Source organism: Erpetoichthys calabaricus, chromosome 17 (genome assembly GCF_900747795.2).
Source record: "Erpetoichthys calabaricus chromosome 17, fErpCal1.3, whole genome shotgun sequence".
NCBI lineage: Eukaryota > Metazoa > Chordata > Cladistia > Polypteriformes > Polypteridae > Erpetoichthys > Erpetoichthys calabaricus.
This window is the reverse complement of record NC_041410.2, coordinates 15,945,176-15,967,571: the sequence shown is the minus strand read 5'-3', so window position 1 is coordinate 15,967,571 and position 22,396 is coordinate 15,945,176. Positions and strand designations below refer to the sequence as shown.

The 22,396-nt window shown below is 38.2% G+C and overlaps 1 protein-coding gene across 2 annotated transcripts in view; it reads left to right on the top strand.

Annotated features, from left to right (window-relative positions):
- Nucleotides 1-637: 637 nt before the first annotated feature.
- atosa (atos homolog A) overlaps nucleotides 638-22,396 on the top strand; it is a 67,184-nt gene continuing 45,425 nt past the window's right edge. Inside the window, exon 1 of one of the 2 annotated variants that reach the window (XM_028823850.2) lies at nucleotides 638-1,891. In XM_028823850.2, coding sequence (XP_028679683.2) covers nucleotides 1,876-1,891 — 16 coding nt within the window. In that variant the 5' untranslated portion in view covers nucleotides 638-1,875. Of the gene's footprint in view, nucleotides 1,892-20,809; nucleotides 20,965-22,396 lie in introns of those variants that run through there. The other variant, XM_028823849.2, reaches the window with a different exon arrangement.

The window sequence follows — 22,396 nt, the reverse complement described above, 5'->3', positions numbered from 1 at the left end:
ACTCACCACATCTCAATCCAAGTGAGCACCTTTGGGATGTGTTGGAATGGGAGATTCACATCATGGATGTGCAACCGACAAATCTGCATCAACTGTGTGATGCTATCATGTCAGTATGGACCAGAATCCCTGGGGAATGTTTCCAACACCTTGTTGAATCTATGCCATGAACAATTACGGCAGTTCTGAAGGCAAAAGGGAAAGATGAAAGATGTACCTAATAAAGTGGCCGGTGCGTGTATTTACCTTTGTCGATATCGTGAAGATGTGAGGCCGTGCCATTTTCAGAACAGTCAGAACAAAGAGCCCAAACTAGTAACATAATAAGAAATAACTAGATATTACAAAAAATTCTCCAGACTGACCCCTTGTCTGTCTTTCCAGCTTTTTGCGTACGCGTGCAGGTGAGACATGTCTCGAATGTCACGGACTAGACTGTGTATTTGTTTCACTTTTTTTTCTTTTCTGCTTAAAATAATACAACAAAGGGAAAAAGCCATAACAAAGAAAAGTTGAAAATGTACCGTTGCCATGGCAGCAAGTTCAGCCGGGGGCTGAGAGAGGGAAGTGACGCCAGGGAGGGCGGTGCTGTTGTTGGGACACGTGACCTCAGCAGCCTGTCTCGCTGTGTTTTGACAAGCAACGGAGTGAACGGAGTTCGCTTATAAATAGACGCCGAGAGTCGGGGGGGAACACGGCATTCGTCTCGGTCTCGGGAGGAGGTGGTTTGCTTGTGTTTGTGTGCGTGACGCGGTTGGAGGGGGGGGAAGAAGACGAGTTTTAATGAAAACCGGAGTAGATTAAAAAGCGTATACAGTCATTAGAAAGAGTGCAAGACGTCGGGTTGGCGACGTAAAAGACAAAACCAGTAGCCAACCCCTTAAAAAAAAGTCAGGAAGGGGAATCCGTGTTTGTTTTCGCAGCAGGGCCGCTTTGAACTAAATGACTTCTTTTTTGGAGGGCAAAGCTATTGCGCCCAAGCTTGCTTCGATACACCTGAGGTCGTTTGGTGGTCGTCGCGGGCGACGCGCGGAGACTTGATGACCGCTGGCCGACTGGGCACCGCGACGCATCCAGAGTCCTGACCATGACAACCCACCGAGAAGATAGATAAACTAGACAAGGAAGGAGGAGGAAAGGGTGAGGGTTAGTGATGTGTTAGTGATGTGGTGCCGGGAAGGCTAGACGTGTTGGTGGACGGACAGACGGTCGGTCGTCATGCCTGTGAACGAGGCACTCTGCTTTCTTCTCGTTACACAATGACTGTTGTGTAACGAGCACGCAGTTGCTTATAGATTTCTTTTGGACTGTTATTTATTTATTGGTTTGAATTAATTTTTAAGTGCTCCTGAGATAGCTGTGTTTGGAGGTAGAGGAGGTGGTGCGGTAGGACTGAGGAGGTAGCGCATACCTGAACAGCAGTGTTGTGTGTTTGTTTTGGGGACGGAGGCGGTTTGTACGGCGACGATCACGATGAAAGGCTAGACGGAGACAGGATCCAGGCCTTCGGCCAGTATTCCTAAAAGAACAAAGGTGTAACTTAGAGGGCTTCAGCGTTGATTGAGTAGAACCGATCTCAGCAGTACCGAAGGCCGTAGGTTTACGAGGGCTTTCAAAGGTTGTGGAGTCACGATCACATTAGAACATTACTTGCAGACGGACCGAAAGAGGGAGAGGCTGACAGACGTGTCGAAGAGGTTGAACGCCAGTTTGTGGGGAGAGAAGGACTTTGTGTTTTGTTTGCTTTAAAACACTAAAAGAGATCAACTGCCATCACGACGTTCATATCAGAAGGTTCCCCACAACCACCACCACTGACGAGGGGCAGCGGCAGCCTTCAGCACCATTTGGAAGTGGAAGATTAAAGCAGCAGATATGAAGCCGGACCGAGGTAAAAAAAAAAGGATCAAGTCGCTTCTTCTATTTAAAGACTGACCTCATTAGGTGCCCTAGATGGATTATTTGTTCTTGCTGTTTCTGTTTTGACAGATTAAGGCAAAGCTGTGGAACATGCGTGTGCGTTTTTTCAATTATAGAGTAAGAGCAACGTTGCTGAAACGGTGATTACTGAAGTGATTCAAATGGGGCTCCTCGTTTTATAGGGGGAAAAGTTTTATATAGTCGTCAAAAGTGTATTGAGAAATCAGTTGGTGAACCGTGTTTTGGTAAAAGTTTTAACTGTCTTTTTAAAGGTTGAAAATTTAGGGCGAGTTAGTAACTTTTTATCAAGTATCTACAAATGCAGTATAGGAATGTAAAGTGCAGGTGTAGATCTGCTGTTTAACAAGCAAAACAGTTACTTTCTGTGGTCTGTGTTATATATAAATGTAGGAATCTAAAGCTGCAGGTGTGTGTTCCCCTGTATAACAAGCAAAACAGCAATTTTTCCGGGGCCCTTGTAAAACCTAAGTTGCATGCAAATAGTAAAGTTGTTTTGTTGCAAGCCCTTTTTAAATGAATAGTGGAGCAATATGGTATAACAGGAAGCCAGTAGCATACGTTGTTCTTGTTGACGCCAGGTTTGTAGGCTTTTTTTTTTTGTATATTTTTTTTTGTTCAGCTGGATCTTTTTTTTAAGTGTGTACAGTTGTACAATTTTAATTGGTATCAACACTAAGGCAGTGGGGTGAAACAGAGAGCCATTATTAGACATGAGGCTAATTTACAGGGTTACAGAAGCAGACAAAAAAGCATATAGCAATTGTAATAAGTTGTAAAAAGGTTCAAATACTTATTGATAGCTCGTAAGTGTATATTACCAAAATGTAGGTATTTATGAAGTGTAATTTAGAGAAAAGCCAAGCAAAATGACACCTTTTATTGGCTAACTAGAAAGATTACAATATGCAAGCTTTTGAGGCAACTCAGGCCCCTTCTTCAGGCAAGATGTAATCATTACATCTTGCCTGAAGAAGGGGCCTGAGTTGCCTCAAAAGCTTGCATATTGTAATCTTTCTAGTTAGCCAATAAAAGGTGTCATTTTGCTTGGCTTTTCTCTACATTCATAATGGCTAACACGGTACAGCACCCTAGTACTGAAGTGTAATTTGAATTGCATGGTACTTAATAGTTGCATTGTTACAGTACCGGATTTGGCACAATAAATTGCATATGATATCATTATCTATTAAGTTGTCTTCTTGACCAGCTCAGTGCCATCCAGCACACAGGGAACAATGCCACCTCAGCTGAGAGATGACTCATAGAACCCTGATAGCTGAAGGTAGCAACGACCTTGCATAGCACTACTTCGAGAAATGCACTTGTCACAGTCAGTTATTAAATGTGCTCCTCTGTTCAAGTCAAAACCTTTCAAGGGTGAGATTCATTGTCCAGAATAGTTAGTATCTTCTTGAGTGACCTCTTTTTCTACCACTTTCTCTAGCGAGTCCAGCCTAACTTAACAAGATTGAACCAGCCTTTTTTTTTTTTTTTTATCAGTTAATCTGTTGCCATTTTCCCCAGTATACTACCATACAGAAAATACCCTTGGCACTACAGATAACACCAAAAGACCTCGGGGTTTGGCGGGGGCGGGGAATAGAGGTGACTCTCTGACCCTTCTTGTATACAGCCTCTTCCACTCAAGCCTTGCATTGAACATTCTGTTTACTAAGAAACTCAAAGTAAAAGATAATTAAAGTGGTAGTTGAGATTTAAGTTATTGGTTACTTATATAGAGAAAAGCCAAGCTTAATGACACCTTTTATTGGCCAATAAAAGGTGTCATTTTGCTTGGCTTTTCTCTACATTCATAACGGCTAACATGGTACAACACCCTAATACTATGGTTACTTATAGGAAAAGAACATAGGTTTGGGTTTACATGTGTCTACACATTTAAGTGTTCTGCATAAGTACTCTGACAGTGAAGTGTAAGAGTTAATCTTGTTAGAGAGTGGTTAAGTTAGAAAATGTATAAATACAAGACCAGGATCATGTTTTTCATTTATCTATCTCTTGTGTGCATCACTTCTCAGTATATAAAGAGCATAAATTTGACACAACGAGGAGACCATTCAGTCCATCAAGTTAAGCTAATAGCTAAGCTATTAAGATTGTCAAGGTTTCTGCTTCATCTGCATGTTTTGGTAGTTTGTTCCAGATTCCCACAACTGTTTGCGTAAAGAAGTGCTTCCTGACTTCAGCCCTCAATGCTCTTCCTCTTAATTTCCACGCATTTCCATAAGTACACGATTCACTCTTAAGCTGAAAGAATTCTGCTAGATCTGGCCATTGAGAATTTTAAAGACCTGGCATTATGCAATCTCATCTGCTCGAGACTAAATTAGTGTAATTCTCTGTATAGTCCAGTAGCATTCTCAAATCGGAATACACGTCTGGGGACAGCTTATTAAAAAATTAGTTTGTAGTGAGTATCTGCCCCTGAAAAGGGCATAGGGTTTCTTCCTAAAAACCCGCATCCCACTTTCCTCGGCTTTGTGCACTTTTAAGTGGCTAGGGTTACATTTTTTTTTTTTTTTTTTTTTTTTTGACACAAAAAAAAAAATCCTTGTGTATTAGATCAATACATAAACCAAACTAAGAAAGGACAGGGCATTGCAGTCTGTGTATATACTACGTGTTAAAACACCGTGGCTATGTTCTGATATGGCATATTTGCATTTCCAATTAAACGGTAATGTCCACATTTAGGAGAAACTATGTAGCCTCATTTGTGCTTCTGCCAGACTGCTGTCAGTGTTGTAGATGCATTTACTGATTAGCATGTTTTTAGTACCAACATCTCCATCTCCTACTTTGAGCACCACCTTGAAGATGTGTGTTGCATTGGTTTTGAAATGTGACACTCGATGAGTTGTCTTAATTTTTTCCCTCCCACTTGAGTACAATTTACTCAGGATTGTCTCTAGACATATATATTGTATGTCTGGCCCTGCAAAATTATTTGGAGTATGACCGTTCTTAGTCATGGGATGCACTTGGTTGCTCCCGTCTGCACAGCTTCAAGTGCTGCTATGTCTTATAGCATGGTTTACCAGAAATGAACACAATACCCAGATGCAGTCTCACTAGCTTATGTAGATTAGGCGTAACATTCCTTGATTTATATTCAGCTTTTCTAACACTTAACATTTTTTATATATCTTTTTAGCAGGTTCTGTGGCATTGCTTAGATGATGAAAGTGTTGTCTTAACCATAAACCCCTAAAAGCTTTTCAGAAAGTTGCTTCCTTAAGGACTGTGGTCTCCCATCATCTGTTTTTGTTCCACCCCATTTTTCCCCAGTTGAGCCCAAGTACTGGTTCAATTGCTGCCTGATGTTTTTCTGTTGCACTGTTTCTGTATTGTTACGTTATGCTTCTACACTTCATGTTCATGTAGAAATTAAATGTGGCATTCTTACTGTTGCATTATTGTCCGAGTATTCATTCATGTGTCCACTTATTGAATCAATTTAATTTTAGGACTGGAGGAGTGGTGCCTATCCCAACAACATAGTGGGCAAGTCTGAAACCTGACCTCTGTGGGGCACCAATCCATGACAAACCACATAAGCACTCCATTTATAGTTGGATGGGGGAGAAAAGTCTATGCAGATACACGAAAAACAATTCCAACAGTGTCCAGGCCAGAGTGTATAGATATTTTGCAAAAGTAGGTGAAAGTTTGTTCCTTGCAAAAGAATACAGTTGGAAAAGGTATTAGAATGTTAAATATTTTTCTAATCAAGACAACAGCATGGAACACTCACTGTGTGTGTGTGTGTGTGTGTTTTTATTTTTTAACAAAGATGCTCAGTTGTGTAGCCATGCTCCATGAATTACACACATGCAATACATGTTCAGCAATGTAATTAATGCAATAAGTTTTTTTGTAATACTGTTTTGGGTGGCACAGTGGGTAGCGCTGCTGCCTCGCAGTTAGGAGACCCGGGTTCGCTTCCCAGGTCCTTCCTGCGTGGAGTTTGCATGTTCTCCCCGTGTCTGCGTGGGTTTCCTTCCAGAGTCCAAAGACATGCAGGTTAGGTGCATTGGCGATACTAAATTGTCCCTAGTGTGTGCTTGGTGTGTGGGGGTGTGTGCGCGCACGTTCTGTGGTGGGCTGGCACTCTGCCCTGGGTTTGTTTCCTGCCTTGCGCCCTGTGTTGGCTGGGATTGGCTCCAGCAGACCCCCATGACCCTGTAGTTAGGATATAGCGGGTTGGATAATGGATGGATGGATGGATAGATAATACTGTTGTAATTTAAGGTTGAATGCTGGTACTGACACTATCATTAGTTTCCTTTTGCAACATTAAGAGGAATAGTCACTCCCCCCCCCCCCCCCCCCCCCCCCCCCCCCCAATCCAGGTTCATAATGGTAATATACGGTCTTCTTTAAACCTTTTAATGACGGTCCTAGGACAGCAAATTGACAAGAGTCATGTAGACTTTCCCTTTCTTGACGACCGGTACCAGCATTTCCTACAACAGCTGTGAGGGTTGTTTTCATGGTGTGATAGATGGACTTGCTGTCCCTTTGGATTTGTTTTGTCAGTTGCCCTTGAAGGGCCAGCCTTGGCAACCAGCTTTAATTTGAAGGACCATACAGATTTAATCCTGTCAAGTGTTCCAAGAACAAGGATAGCAGGCCCCACCTCTAGGAAACGAGCTAGAGGTGGTATAATGTTAGTAGGCACTGGTTGATCTTACTATTCACTTTACCCCACCTGCCTTAGCCTGAAAAGTGTATGGGGCTGTTAAATAGTTTGACCATCTGCAAGTCACTTCACCTGCCTGTGCTTCAGTTGGAAAAATGAAAGAAATACAATTATTTCTAGTGTTGTAAGTCACCTTGAATAAAGGCATCAGCTAAATAAGTAAATAACAATATAGTGTGTGTGCACGTGTGTCTATGTATGCATCGTACAGATTTATTCAGTCTGTACTTTTGTTATTTTAGCATTATTTTGTAATGATTTTGATTTGGTTGAGTTTTGCGTACATTTAGACATCTGAAATATTGTAACTGTTCTGCTATCCTGTCATGTTACATGCATATTTGGTTCAACCTGTGATCCCAAAGATGAGCATCTGGCACCATTCTGCTAGATCTGTCTGAAGTTTTTTTTTTTTTTTTTTTTATGTTAATGGACATATAGAAAAATGGTTAAACCAGTTACACACATTCATACCCTGCTTTGTGTTCTTTATGCATATTTATGAGTCATCTACATAGTATGCCAAGGGTGAGGTGGAGAAACCTGCTTGCAGTAACCCTGTTATTTCTTTTGGGGTGGAAGGAGGCTGTTGCTTGAATTTCCTTTTACTTATACATGATTACATTATTTATTTTGACCATCCTAATCCTAAAGAGTCGTGGGCCTGGAGCCTAACCAGGTGACATTGACCATGTGGTAATTTCTTAATATAATATACAGTAAAAGTGCGTGTTTTAACTAAAGTGTTTTTTCTTCCCTGAAATTAAAGCCCAGATAGTGTGTTAATCGCAGACATGCCATCTTTCTTCATGATCTCCATTTTCCTTTTAGCCCTAAGAGATACTGTCCCATTAGTTGAAAGGAGTAAATTGTTAGTCATTCCCACCTTTTATTTATATATATATATATATATATATATATATATATAGATAGATAGATAGATAGATAGATAGATAGATAGATAGATAGATAGATAGATAGATAGATAGATAGATAGATAGATAGATAGATAGAGAGAGATAGATAGATAGATAGATAGATAGATAGATAGATAGATAGATAGATAGATAGATAGATAGATAGATAGATAGATAGATAGATAGATAGATAGATAGATAGATAGATAGATAGATAGATAGATAGATAGATAGATAGATAGATAGAGATAGAGATATATAGATAGAGATAGAGATAGAGATAGAGATAGAGATAGAGATATAGATATAGATAGATATAGATATATATATATATAGATATATATATATATATAGATAGATAGATAGATAGATAGATAGAGAGAGAGATATAAAAATACTGTCCTGCTCCACTGACAGACTGAGGAGATCGTTCCTCCCCCAAACTATGCAACTCTTCAGTTCCACCCCGTTGGTAAACGTTAACATTATTCAAAGTTATTGTCTGTTTTTTATCTGCATTTTTATTACTCTTTAAATTAATATTGTTTTTTGTATCCGTATGCTGCTGCTGGAGTATGTGAATTTCCCCTTGGGATTAATAAAGTATCTATTATACTTCTTACACATACTGCACATGTCAGCTATTGGACTATTTGCACAACATGCCTTTTTCCTAAGTTATTGTGTAATATAGAAAATCGTGGTGATGTACAAACATGAAATGCATTCAGACAAAGTTGATCATTTTAAGTTTGAAGACCCACCGTCTCCTCCATCATTGGTTTATAGTCTTCAGGTCAAAAGTTCAGTCCCATTTGCACATGCTTAACTTTCATGCGCTACTTTAATATTCTGGAAGTATTTATTTCATATTATTTTAGCCAAAAATGTTTTTGGACATTGAAGATATGAATGAATAACTGGCACGTGGATCATGCGCACAACTTTTTTGTGTGACTGTTTTTTTGACATTTTAATTATTGTACTAATCAAGAAGTTAATTTTTTTTCAACCCTCACTACAAACAACTCATTAGACAAGCAATTTGTTTTGAAGAATTCATAGTGTATTCCTTTAAGGGAAATTACTTTTTGGTATATTGTCAACCGCTTACGTAGACTACATTTGTGTGTATGGTGTTTTTTTTGTTTTTTTTTGTTTGTTTTAAACTTGTTAAAACTATTTAACTTAATTAATCACAAGGTGTGCATATTAACAATTTTGTTTCAGTGCTGTGCTAAAACAAGGCTGCATTAAATAACCAGTTTGCTCAGTCTAGCATTTTTTGTGTAGTTTAATGAGGATAATAATCCATTTACATATTTCAACTGTTACATATTACCAAGCAATGGGTTTTGACTTGTGACAATGGAATAGGATTTTTTTTTTTTTTTTACCTGATTTTTTTTTTTCTTTTATTGTTTGTGTTCCAGATTGATTTATTTCATTATTGCAATTGACCAGAATTTTGTTTTTGTAGAAGAGATCAGGAAATGCCTACATTATCAGAAATTAGAAGCAGCTGTCCATTTGTTCCGATTTGGGCCAAAATACTTTTTCCATATGTTGGTTAACAGAGTAACTGATGTGCAATATTTACTATCTTAATTTTGTATAGATGGCACTGATAATTTTATTAACAGTTCCAACAAAGGCAGCTAAACTATCAAAAATGATATCAATACAATTTACTAAGTGTACTGAAGTAAAGCACATACTTTATTGCTGCATTGGTCTTTAAATCTGATCATTTTGAACACCTATCTACTTGTTGAGGTGGATCAGCCACATGCTCACTGTGTAAGATATTATAAAGGTCTCCCAAACACTTGCATCGTTTCTTTTTGATATCCACTATACCTCCCTGCTTAAATCCTTTTCCATGGTAAATTCCTAATATTTTTTGGGATGAGTCCAACTTTCAAGCCCACTAAAACTCTGTAAATCTGAGACTGCCACAGACTTGCCTCACTTGGAAGATTCACACTGTTTTCAGTTTCTATTCACTGAGAAAGTGCTGCTGGCTGATGTGCAAAGTGTGTTTGCGGGATCTAAAACAAATGTTGGTGTACCAGCCAGGTTGCCCAGTTTAATGAGAAAAAAGCATAACAAAAATCGCTTGAGTTGGAGCAAGCAAATATAGGGATGCTATGCATTATAAATTTTGTCGGGTCTGGAGTAGAGTTCCATCTCTGTCTGAGCTGTTGTTTAAATTAGACCCCATCGTCTGGGAGTGCCTTGAATATAGTCCTCTGACCAGAATGGGTGTAGTCAGTTGTCCTCACTGGCTGTCCCTGTGCTGTGGGAATAGAAAGACCATTCCATTGGCAACATCACCTCCTGTCTTGCCCAGGTTGGTATCAGGGATGAGCTGGGAATGTGGGTTTTTTTTTTTTTTTTTTCCCCCCAGAAGCGCATGTGTTATTAGGAAAACAATTGGTTTCCTGCTCGAACTTCCCAGACAACTAGTCGGTCAGACTTCCTGGGTAAAGACCATGTGCTCTCCACATTCATGCAGGAGTTGTTTTGATAGTGTAATTAGATTGCTTTATACTTCGTGTGCCTGAGTTAGGGTAGCATCTGAGTGTTCAGCTATTGTGGAATCTTTGAAATTCGAAAATTTTTAATTTTTGTAATAAACATTACATATGGAGCAGGTCATTTCCCGAACACAGATTAAAGCAGATCTTGGATAGTGTAGCAAGTGCTCAAGAAAGAAATACTTCCTTTTGGGTGGAGTGGTGGCTCTGAGGCTAGGGATCTGTACTGGCAAACGGAAGGTTGCTGGTTCGAATCCCGTAAATGCCAATAGGGACTCTGCTCTGTTGGGCCCTTGAGCAAGGCCCTTAACCTGCAATTGCTGAGCACTTTGAGTAGTGAGAAAAGCACTATATAAATGCAAAGAATTATTATTCCTTGTCTAAAATATTGAAGTTGTGTTGTTACATCTCGGGGCACATGGAAAAAGCACTTGTATGGCTCCTAACCTAATATGAAGGCCTTTGAGATACAGTAAGAAAAGCCAAAGTACTCAGAAAAGTTTCATGTGTAACTGTATGCCTTTACCACTTGGAACTCTGAAATTAATGGTTGCAAAGCATTGTACTGTGAAAATGTTGCGCAGTTTCTTTGTTGTGTAATGCACAACTCTGTGTATTGTTTAGCCTTTTTATTTTGTATTCTAACTCCTTTTGTACATACTTTATTTCATTAAAACCTAGCCTTAAAGGTCCTGTGCTTTAATTTTCATTGTATTTTAATAGTAGTTTTAAGAAATTATGGAAATAACTTGGTTGCGAATGCTTTGCTTTCTTTTTCTTTTAAACTAAATCTACTCTTCATGTAATATAAAGGTTCTTCGCCTTTCTTTTTGAAAACTTACCAGCTAGGAATGTTGCATGCAAAACCTGTATGTATACCAATCGGCCACAACATTAAAACCACCTGCTGTGTGCCGCCATAACCACTCTGACCAGTTGGGGCATGGACTCCACAAGACATCAGAAGGTGTCCTGTGGTATCTAGCACCAAGGTCTTCACAGCAGATCCTTTAAGTCCTGTAAGTTGCAAAGAGGGGGGCTCTATGGGTCAGATTTGTTTTTCTAGCACATTCCCCTGATCTCAATTTGTTAGAGCATCTGTGGGATTTGGAAGCCGAGTCAACACCTTGAACTCTGTCATGTTCCTTTAAACCATTCCTGAACAATTTTTGCAGTATGGCAGGAGCATTATCCTGCTAAGAGGCCACTACCATCTGGTAGTACTGTTGCCTTGAAGGGATGAACATGGTCTGCAGCAATATTTAGGTAGGTAGGTGGTATTTGTTATAGTAACATGATTTAAAAGAAAACATGATTCACCAGACCAAGACATCTTCTTACAATGCTCCTTGGTCCATTTCTGACGCTCATGTGCCTATTGCAGGCACTTTTTTCCCAGTGGACAAGGGTCTGCATGGGTACTGTGACTGGTCTGCTTCTGTGGAACCCCATATTTAGTAAGCTGTGATGCACCATGCGTTCTGACACTTTTCTGTCATGGCCAACATGTATATAATTTACACTACAGTAGCTGTTCTGTGGGATCAGACCAGACGGGGCTAGCCTTCACTCCCTTTGAGCATTGGTGTGCCTTGGGTGCCAGTGATGCCGTTGCTGGTTCACAGGTTGGCCTTCCTTGGACCACTTTTGATAGGTGTGAACCACTGCATACAGTAGACATGTAAACACACCACAAGACCTGCCGTTCTGGAGATGCCCTAACCCAGTCATCTAGCCATCACAGTTTAGCCCTCGTCAAAGTTGCCCAGATCCTTACACTTGCTCATTTTTTTTTTTTTCCCTACCTCAAGAACGGACTGTTCACTTGCTGCCTAATATATCCCTCCCCTTGACAGGTTCCATTGTAATAACATAATCAATGTTCACCTTGCCTGTCTGTGGTCTTAATGTTGTGGCTGATCTGTGTACATATTTGTATTCACATGTATGGATACTTTTTGGGTCCACTCATTGTGTCTTAGACTTGGGTTCTCCCCTGCTGCTGGGTGCATCGGGCAGAAATCGGTCGTCATTATGCTCTGTTCATTGCAGTTTCTTTAACATCAATTTCCCATTTGATGCTTACATTCCAGAGATACTCTTGGAAAATACTGTTCCAAGTTTTCTTTTACCAACAAAGTTTTTTTCAAATAATCAGCAGGAAGGATTTCTACCTGTTAATGGCATAAAGTGCTTTGTAAATGGAAGGTACATCAATAGCCTATTAACCAGTAAATACAATTAATATTAGGTAATGCAATAATAGTTGTGTATCAATGATCAATTTGTTTTCAAATGTTGTGTGTATAGAGCGTGCAGTACCAGTGTTTTGACAATAATAATCTCCAGTAGATAATCTGATACAGTGGTTAATGAGCAAGTATAGTTAGTTCTGTGGACAAAGTACATTCATTCTTGACTTGTATGGGGCATGGACTAATTCTCTTCACAACTTGTGAATCCTATGCTTCTGTCTTGACTTGAAATTTATTTTGGATTGGACCATGAGAGATGTTGGTCAAGTGTTCCTTAGCTACATGTTTTTGCTTTGCCCTCATACCTCACTGGACTTTAAAGGATCGACAGAATTACCATAAATGCTCTTCAACTTCCCCCTTCTGTAATGTATTGGACTGAAGCCCTATGCTTAACTTTCTCTAATATGATAGATAACGAGATTGATAGAGTGCCACCTCATTTTACAAAACTGAAGAAGTTTTAACCTTACTACTTTAATAGAATGGGGAAAAATATTCGGTATGACTAAAAATGTAATACCATATTATTTATTTATTTATTTATTTATTTATTTATTTTTTTTTTAAATTCTGTCTTCTGCCCTGTTCATACCTTCAGTGCCTTTCCTCCCTATTTGTGTGTGTGTGAGAATGTCTCTTCACTGGAGCTGTTAAACGCGTTCTTGTAAAGCCTGCCTCTCTTGCTCTAATTTGCAAGGCACCATTCTCGCATTCTGTCCGGTTTTATACTTTCCATCTTTAAAGGCGACTGTGTGGCTCATACTCGCTTGCTTTTCGACATGCGCCACACATTCGTGTTTTCTCATTGGTCAGTTTGACTTTGGTAATGCGACGAATCAGATTGTGTAGAGAGGCCGAACACGTAGTCCTTAGTGTTTTTATTATACAGTAATCCCTCCTCCATCGCGGGGGTTGCGTTCCAGAGCCACCCGCGAAATAAGAAAATCCGCGAAGTAGAAACCATATGTTTATATGGTTATTTTTATATTGTCATGCTTGGGTCACAGATTTGCGCAGAAACACAGGAGGTTGTAGAGAGACAGGAACGTTATTCAAACACTGCAAACAAACATTTGTCTCTTTTTCAAAAGTTTAAACTGTGCTCCATGACAAGACAGAGATGACAGTTCTGTCTCACAATTAAAAGAATGCAAACATATCTTCCTCTTCAAAGGAGTGCGTGTCAGGAGCAGAGACTGTCATAAAGACAGAGGAAAGCAAACAAATCAATAGGGCTGTTTGCTTTTAAGTATGCGAAGCACCTCGGCACAAAGATGTTGAAGGCGGAAGCTCACACCCCCCTCCGTCAGGAGCAGGGAGAGAGAGAGTCAAAAATCAATACGTGCCCTTCAAACTTTTAAGTATGCGAAGCACCTTGCAGCATGTCTTTTCAGGAAGCAGCTGCACACAGAAGGTAGCAACGTGAAGATAATCTTTCAGCATTTTTAGACGAGCGTCCGTATCGTCTAGGTGTGCGAACAGCCCCCCTGCTCACACCCCCTACGTCAGGATCACAGATAGTCAGCGCAAGAGAGAGAGAAAAGTAAGTTGGGTAGCTTCTCGGCCATCTGCTAATAGCGTCCCTTGTATGAAATCAACTGGGCAAACCAACTGAGGAAGCATGTATCAGAAATTAAAAGACCCATTGTCCGCAGAAATCCGCGAACCAGCAAAAAATCCGCGATATATATTTAAATATGCTTACATATAAAATCCGCGATGGAGTGAAGCCGCGAAAGGCGAAGCGCGATATAGCGAGGGATCACTGTATAGTAGATATAACTCTTTGAAGAACTCCTGAATTCTTTTTAGTATATGGCAGCCCATTATCAGTGCAGCCCTCGTCTTCTATTGATTTCAATCATTTAATTAATTTAAAAGTGTTCAAAGGTTTTTGGTTAATAGTTGTTTTACTGTTTTTGTTTCTGCCCCTACTCCAAGCAATCTCCTTCAACCCAAGATTTTTTTTCCTGTCCTCTGTGAAGGAAACAAAAGTTTCAATCTTTGTTTAGAAAAAGTGTCCAGAAAGCCTTTTAACTACTTAATTTGCAGGAAGATTCATCTGCCCTGCCTGGATTAAATCTAATTTTGAGAATATTATAGGTGGTCTTTCCAGTTCTATTCATTCCAGCCTACAAGTGATCTTGCCTTTATACCCCCTTAGGTGAAAAAACAAAGTTAAACTTTGTAATTATAAATAAAAAAAAAAAAAATGTCCAACACCTATGAAAAGGTATTTGTTTACAGGCCTACAGGGTGTGTCTTGAAGGGTAGCTTGATCAATAAAAGCAGATACCATCAAGGCGTGCCCAAGCAAATTTACAAAGGCATACAGTATAGATCAAAGACAGGTTTCAGAATGTGATCCATCTCGCAGCTGAAAGATTTAAATTGTGCACAAATGTTCTTCCTAAAGTTTTGCAAACTCACATTTCCTTCATTTTACCTGAGACCATATAACCCAATATAATTGTCTTTACTAATTAGCCTAATAGTCAAAAAAAATTGAAACATATTTTAAAAATTATAATCTGTTTTGAGTATGCAGAGAACAATTGTAAGAAGTTTATTCTCAAGTCTGTTTTAAATATTCTAAATTTGTTTGAAACCCAGGATAGTTGTCAATCTCTTTGTTGTGTAAGAATGTAAAACTTGCACTGTTGTCTACAATAAATTTATCGGTGGAATTTGTGAAAATCAAAGTAACCAGCTTTTTGTTTGTTTTTTTTATATATATATATATATATATATATATATATATATATAATATAATCTCCACTATGGGGCTTTTCTCACATGAAGTGTTTCAAGATGGAATTGTAATGTGTTTTTGATTAGGGGTTCTCACCACTGATCATCAGTCGCTAATTCATGAAGTGTTGCTTTGCCAGTTTTTTTTTTTTTTTTTTTTTAAAAAAACCTTGGAAATTAGGAGGGAGCCCCACCCAGTCCTTTGTAATTTGAGTCAGTCACACTCCCTCTGCGTGAGAATTGTTGACAGGGTACCCCTGATCTTTTGATTTTACATTTGCTAGCGCTAATATCAAAAATTCATTTACAGTGAAAGTACTGTTTTTCTTTCCTGTCCCTTCTGTTAGAAGCAACTTTTTCTGTAATTTATAATTATACTTTTATTCCTCTTATTGAATGCATCACCATAGCAAATAGACTCGAGTCTTTTGTGTGCATTTTAATTCATTTGAAAAAAAATATTATGCTTAGTCTCTTTTAAATTTTAATAACTCAGTTTTTACAGATTGCTCTTCATTATTTGAAGAGCAATGTTGACCAATTTCAAAATAACATCATTTTTATTTAACTCCAGTGTTGCTTTAAATTTTAATTGCCAACTAGTATTTTGTTTTTAAAGAAATCTTAATGATTCATACATATTGAAATGTAAAACATCTTCTGATGCATTTTAAATGTAAGGGGTACAATATAAATCTGTTAATACCATTTCAATAAGGTCAGATTTTTTGCAGAAAATGGCACATTTCACCCATTTTGTAATAGTGCACCTAAAATGAGATCTGATCCAGATTTCTGTAGTTTGGTACTTTTCAACAGAAACCAAGTCCCTAAATATCCAATGCACTGCAGTCAGTTATAATAATAATAAAAAAAGAGTGGAATGTGGCACAGCTATAGATCTGTGAAAAACGATGCATTTTATTAAATAGTATTAGGGAGAAAAGTTGGGCCTTCAGAAAGAAGAGGTCGAAGAGCAAAGCAGTTAGTATTGTTGTATTTCTGAGGCGGCAACGATTGATTTCCAGTTTAGCTCTGAAAAGGAGCGCTTGTGTTCTGTTGTGTGTTTTTTTTTTTTTTTTTTTTTTTAGCCCATTTTTGATACCCACTGCACACCCAAACTACCTGGAAAGGGGTCTCCCTCTGAATTGCATCTTTGCAAAATCTTATCCATCTATTTTAACTCCAGTGCAAAGTGTTGACGTTGAATGATTGGCACAGGGGATGGGGGGTGAGAGCAAATGTGTGTGTCTATTTAATTGGCATCCATCATTGGATAACAAGCCGTTTAGCATCATTTTTTTTTTTTTGTGAGTGCAGAGATCCAGTATTATGTCCCATAGGACAGGGCAAAGAACCTTATGAATGGCTTTACCTATTTTATCACCTGAAAGGTGTTTTTTTTTTTTTTTTTTTTTTCTTTCCATGTTTTAAACTTTGCATGTGTGTCACACTAAGTGTGCTATGTTAACTCCTGGCCAAAGAGCATAAATGTCAATAACAATGTTGCCACATTAGTCGCCACTATAGACACATTTTTTTTCGCTTTGCATTTTAGCCCATTTTAGAGATGCAGAAGCAATTGTACAGGTTTTTAATGCCCTACGTAGAGAAATTGCTGAAATGTTTTTAATTTATTCACCTCCTCTTGTAATTAAAATAGTTTGCAAAAATTTGTATTTTATGTTTCCGATTTGAAAATGTTGATCAGTATCAAAACTCTATTGTAAAGCTTTATTTCCTTTTCCCTTTTATAGAACAAATATTGAAGTGAAAGAAGCATATACTGAAATGTTCTCGATTAATGGAACAGGAACCCAAACTTGTGCTAATTGATAAATCTGTATACAAAAGCTTATATTCCAAATCATTTTTTGGCAGTCTAGTTGGTTCTAGTACCATTTATGATTCCCTTCCTGTTCTTGGAGTTTATTGGAGCATTGTTCCCTCCTGCCTTTGAAAGCTTTATTGCTCATTGTGCCAAGCTTGTACAGAAGCCACCAACTGGTCTCTTCCCCCTCTGGTGGCCCTGACCTGGCAAACTAACATGGGCAAATAACCATATTATCTGCAGTAGCAGCTTAGCAAGACAAAGCTCAAGAATGCTGTCTTTATGAGAGTACAGCCTGACAGGCTGTTTTGACAGGGCAAATACTAAACTGCCTTGCATAATCAGCATAAATGTCACATTATCAGCAGCTGTTTTTGTGATTCTTGCTTCATTGGGAGTGCTATGTTGATCAAGTTGTTCAATTGCGTGGTGTCTTTAGAGCACTTTGATGAGATGGATGAAGTGTATGAGGATGTGATATTCAATATAAAACACTTAGGTGCAATTTTTTCAAAAAATTTTGGTAGCCTGTTTGTAACCAAAGGTCCCGCTGATCACTTGACATGAAACAGAGTTTAAAAACGGTTCCTTAAAGGCCACCTGTCCCAAGAACAGGTCTTCCGAGTTTTATCCCAAGTACAGCTTTAAAATTAGCTTCCAGGATTAACAGTATATTATATATAAAAAATAACTAGGTACTGCTAATTCTCTTTTTGTGCTGTGGCACAAAAATTGTTCGTTTGTTGGACCATTTATTGCGCATTATGTGCAAGCACTAAAACTGCACCAGCAATAGCTATTTGTCAGTTTTTTTTGCATTTCATTCTGTCACTGCAGCACAGTAAAGGTGCAGAGGCTCACACTGTATAGATTTCACAGAACATTAATTTAGCCATGAATTTTTCTGATGTGAAATTTTTTTTTCCCCCCCGTGTGTGTGCATTTAAAATATATTTGCATTTGTTTATATTCTTAGATATGTTTGTGATACATGAAATATTAAATATATATTCAAGAGTAGCCCTAAACTGCACAACTTTGTCTGAATTTTCTACAGAAGTTTGACTTTCTATAGATAAATGTGCATTGTGGTGCAGTAGTTAACACTGATGCTTCACTGTTTCAGAAGGCTAGTTCCTGAATCTTATCACTGTCAGGTATGCATGATCTCCCTGTGTTTGCATAGTGTGGATTCTTTGTAGAGTGCTCCAGGTTTTAATCCCATATCTCAAAGATTTCAGTGTTAGGCAAGTAGTGATTTATAAACTGGTCTGGTGTGCATTTTCTCTCCAGAGTTGCAGCGTTAAGATAAACCTATATCTTCAAGTTATTGAATATGCATGAAATATGACCATATGCATGATGGGCTTTCTTGGTTTACTTTTCTGCAGACTTCAAAGGGGGCCCCTAGTGTGTGATGTTTTCTTTTAAATATATAAACAAAGTAAATACTATAGATCTGTACTTATGATGCAAGTGTGAGGGAAAAGTGACCTGTAACTTTGGTGTAAATTATACTTTGGGATCTGCCAAGCTCAATGTAGAAAGCATTTAACAAAATGACCTCTCAATAATGAGATTTTGCCCATTCTTACCGCTTATTTTATGAAATCGAAGTACTTAATCAATGTGGACCTCGGCAATAATGTTTGTGATGCACCGTCTATTGGAATGTATTTTGTACTGCATGTAGTGCTAGAAAGATGGATGTAATGCAGTTTAACAGATGTCGCATCAAACATTTGTAGTCATGCATTTTATTACTACAAATGTTTGTGATGCAACATCTGATGATGGAATGAAAACTGCAGTGCATTTTATTACTGCCAATGTTGATGATGCACCATCTGTTGGAATGACCAGTACAATGCATATGCCTCTGTTATGTGCCATTTGGTATGGGATTTGTAAAAGCAGTGTTATTTTTGATGCACCATCTTTTTGAAACAAAAACTGAAATGCAGTTTATGTGATGCACCATTTGTTGGAACTATGGACTTGGCAATCAGACACTTAACCATTTAATAAGGTGGAGGTTTAAGTAGTAAAACTTTTTTTTTTTTTTTTTTTTTTTTGCAGCCTTCTAACTTTTTGAAAAGCAGGAGTGTAAGATTGCATGTTCTATCAAGATAATTTGAAAGTGGAATTGTATAATTTCTGAATTGGCTATGTGTATGCCCTGAGCTTTACTTGCACTGTATTCTGTGTTGCTGGGGTATGCTGCAGCTCCCTAGCACCCTGAACTGAATTAAGAAGTTATAAAAGAAGTTATAAGGGGTTGATGGTTCTGAGCATGGAATCTAGCTAGAGAAGTAAATTTTCACTGCATGCAGAGTTTGCTTTATTTTGTAAGCGTACTTCAGTAGCTTGCGCTGTGTCAAAAACATGCAACTGAGGTAGAAGTGTTAGCATATAGTGGAGAAATTTGGTGATAAATTTGCCCGTGTATTTTAAAACAGTATGGTCCGTGGCCAGGAGGTTGTTATCTGTGCACCCATTTAAGCAAACACTAGAGAAGAGTTGTATTTTTGAATGTGTTCACGATAATTTTTAGCTTCTGATGTTTACAACAGCTTCTTACACAGCAAAGACACAGGTGGCTCCTGCAAAGGCGGTAAAGCTACTTTACCGTTGTGGCAGCACCTCGAGTACTTGTTGGCTGTATAATGCTCAGCAGGCCAGTATAGTGCATGACATGGAAGAGGACGAATAGGAATCGAGAAATGCTGTGTCGGCTGCGTGTGGGCGGGACTGGTTTTGAAGTGGAAGCAGGACGAACCAGAAGAGAAATATATATGAGATGGTTAAATGCTTTGATTTACTAAACTGCTGCCTGTTAAATGCAAAGAGACATGAAGATTAACCACCAAGCTTTCTGTGCATACTCTTACATCAGAATACTATATTGTTAATACCATATAAATAATTCAAGCATATTCTTGGCTCATAGACTTTTTTTTTTTTTCCCCCTGTGGACTTTTGCAAGTATAAATTTGTGCAATTTAGGCCTACTGTGTAGCCTGGGAGCCCTGCAAATAAGCAAAGTCTGCCAAATAGTAAAAAGCTGCTTGTAAACCCTGTGCTCAGTAGCAGGTGATTACCTCAAAATGAAACCCTGTAATGGCCGAGAGACTGTAAACCACAAAGTTTGCAGAATATATTCCAATCTCTCACTTGCAGTGGTTGACGAAGGCTTGAATTTGCTAGTGTTTTAATTATTATGAAATGTGGCAGCAGATGTTGTGTGTGTTGTTTTTGGTGTCTGGCTTACCAGCTTTTTGACATTTCAAAAGAAACCTTGAAGTAGAGACTGTACTTGATTAAAGTTTGGATAGTAAAAAATGACACTATAGTGATTACAAGCTCTTCCAGTAGATATAGATTTAGTATGTATTATCTAAATAGTTTTCCTGTTATTTCTGCTGATTTTATTCTTTGCCAAGTTTTTTTTTCCTCTTGTGCTGTGACAACTTTGTTGCCTTAATTCAGATTTAGTTTTTCGTTCCAGCCGCTTGCAAATAAATGTTAGAAAATATGACTGAATATGCTCCAGTAGTGTTCTTTACTCTGCAAATAATTTATCTTCTAGAAACAGCTGAGTTCACGAGGGCACAATAAAGAATACATTTATTGTTGCCAAACTGACAGGAAACAGTAGTGGAGTTAGACAAGTGTCGAAGGATATAAACACACCTCCCCACCAATTGGAGCGCGGCACTGTTGCTATGTGTGTTGTGAAATCTTCCCTCTCCAGTTTGGGGGGGGGGGGGGGGGGGGGTAGGACGGGCGAGGTGGTTGGTAGAGGAGGGCTAAGCATGTGTCTTGCAGAGAGAGAGAGAGAGAGAGCGAGCTGAAACAGAGCATGCAGCAAGAACTGAGTACTGCAGACATCTGGAGCCCTTAGATACTGACAGTGTAACCCAGTTGTAACCGGGAGGCAACTTCCTTTACACAGGGGTTCTAAATATGATCTACAAAGAAAAGAAATTGCTGCTGATAGAAGGTGTGTACTGGATTGGAGTGTTTTAGTCTTTTATTTACAGTGTGTTGGGTATCTTAAACAAAGGAAGTTGGTAATGTGCCACCTTCAGCACGATCTAATTTCCTGAATGCTGTATGAATCAGAAAATGACTTGCAGTACATGTTTCATGTTAAAGATAGAATTAGCCTGTTAATTAGGCCTATTTCAAAAACTACTTTATATAATATGTAATTGTAAATCTAGAGTAGTTTTACCTTTTTGAATTAGGTGTAATGTGTATTCAACAACAACAGTTTTATTTTTACTTGAATTCTCATTCTTGCTTAAGGAATGTGTTTTCCTCTAGACACGCAGTAAATTCCTGTTATAATAAATTGGTAGTCTGCAAATTTAGACTCAAAATTTAAGATGACTTGTATGTAATTTAAATGCCTTTTTTTTAATCTTGCTTTCTTTTTCCGTTCCCCTTAAGGTTTCTTTCTACAGTTCTTTGTTACAAAGCAAGTGAGTGGCTGCTGCTGTCATACATAATATAGCTGTTTGTCGACAATAACAATTATGTACACTTCCACTGACAAAGCAACTGTTACAATTTATATAGCCCTCTTTTGACGTATAATATTTGGAGTAATTGCACATAAATGAAGCAGTGTAGTTTGATTAATTTGTAATGACTTTTTATGGAAAACCTCCATATAAGCATAATGAACTGTCAACATTACAATTGCAAAAAAGAAATGTAAGCCAGCACCACCCCCTCCCCCCCCCCCCCCCCCCCATCCACCACCTCTCCACTTTCATTTGAGGTCTACAGGCACTGTTGATTTGGATGTATGCAACTACCAACATGTCACTGGGCATTTACAGCCTTGATTTACTCTTCATTAAAATGCTTTAACTTTTCTTGACATTTTAATTGTTTAACTCAAGAATAAGGAGAATCAAGATTTAATATTTACACATTTATACTGGTTATAATGCACAATTTTTTTTTTTCTACTTGAACAGCTTTACTCTCCCTGCTAAAAACAGTTGTAACAAGATCTTTTTAAACATTCTAATAATGTAACATTGTTTTAAAAAATTAATAAATGTTTATTTAAAAAAATGTATTTGTTATTCTTTAGTCTTAACACATTTTGTCTAAACTCTATATTTGAAAAATAAATGCATAAGATGAGAATATACAATTCAATTATTACTGTATATATCCTTTAAAATACACCATTTATTGTGCTATGAAAATTTAAGAGAAAATGACAAAGAATGGCTTTACCATTTTATGGCTTTGAGGAATATTAGCTGGCTGTGTTTTTTTTTTCCCTCCCCCAGTTTTAAAGAAAGATGTCATTCGTCAGCTTTAGGTTAGGTACAATGTATGAAGAAATGTGCCATGCCCAAGTCAAGCCCAGCAAAATCAATGTTTCGGCCGAATTTTGAAACTGACAGGTG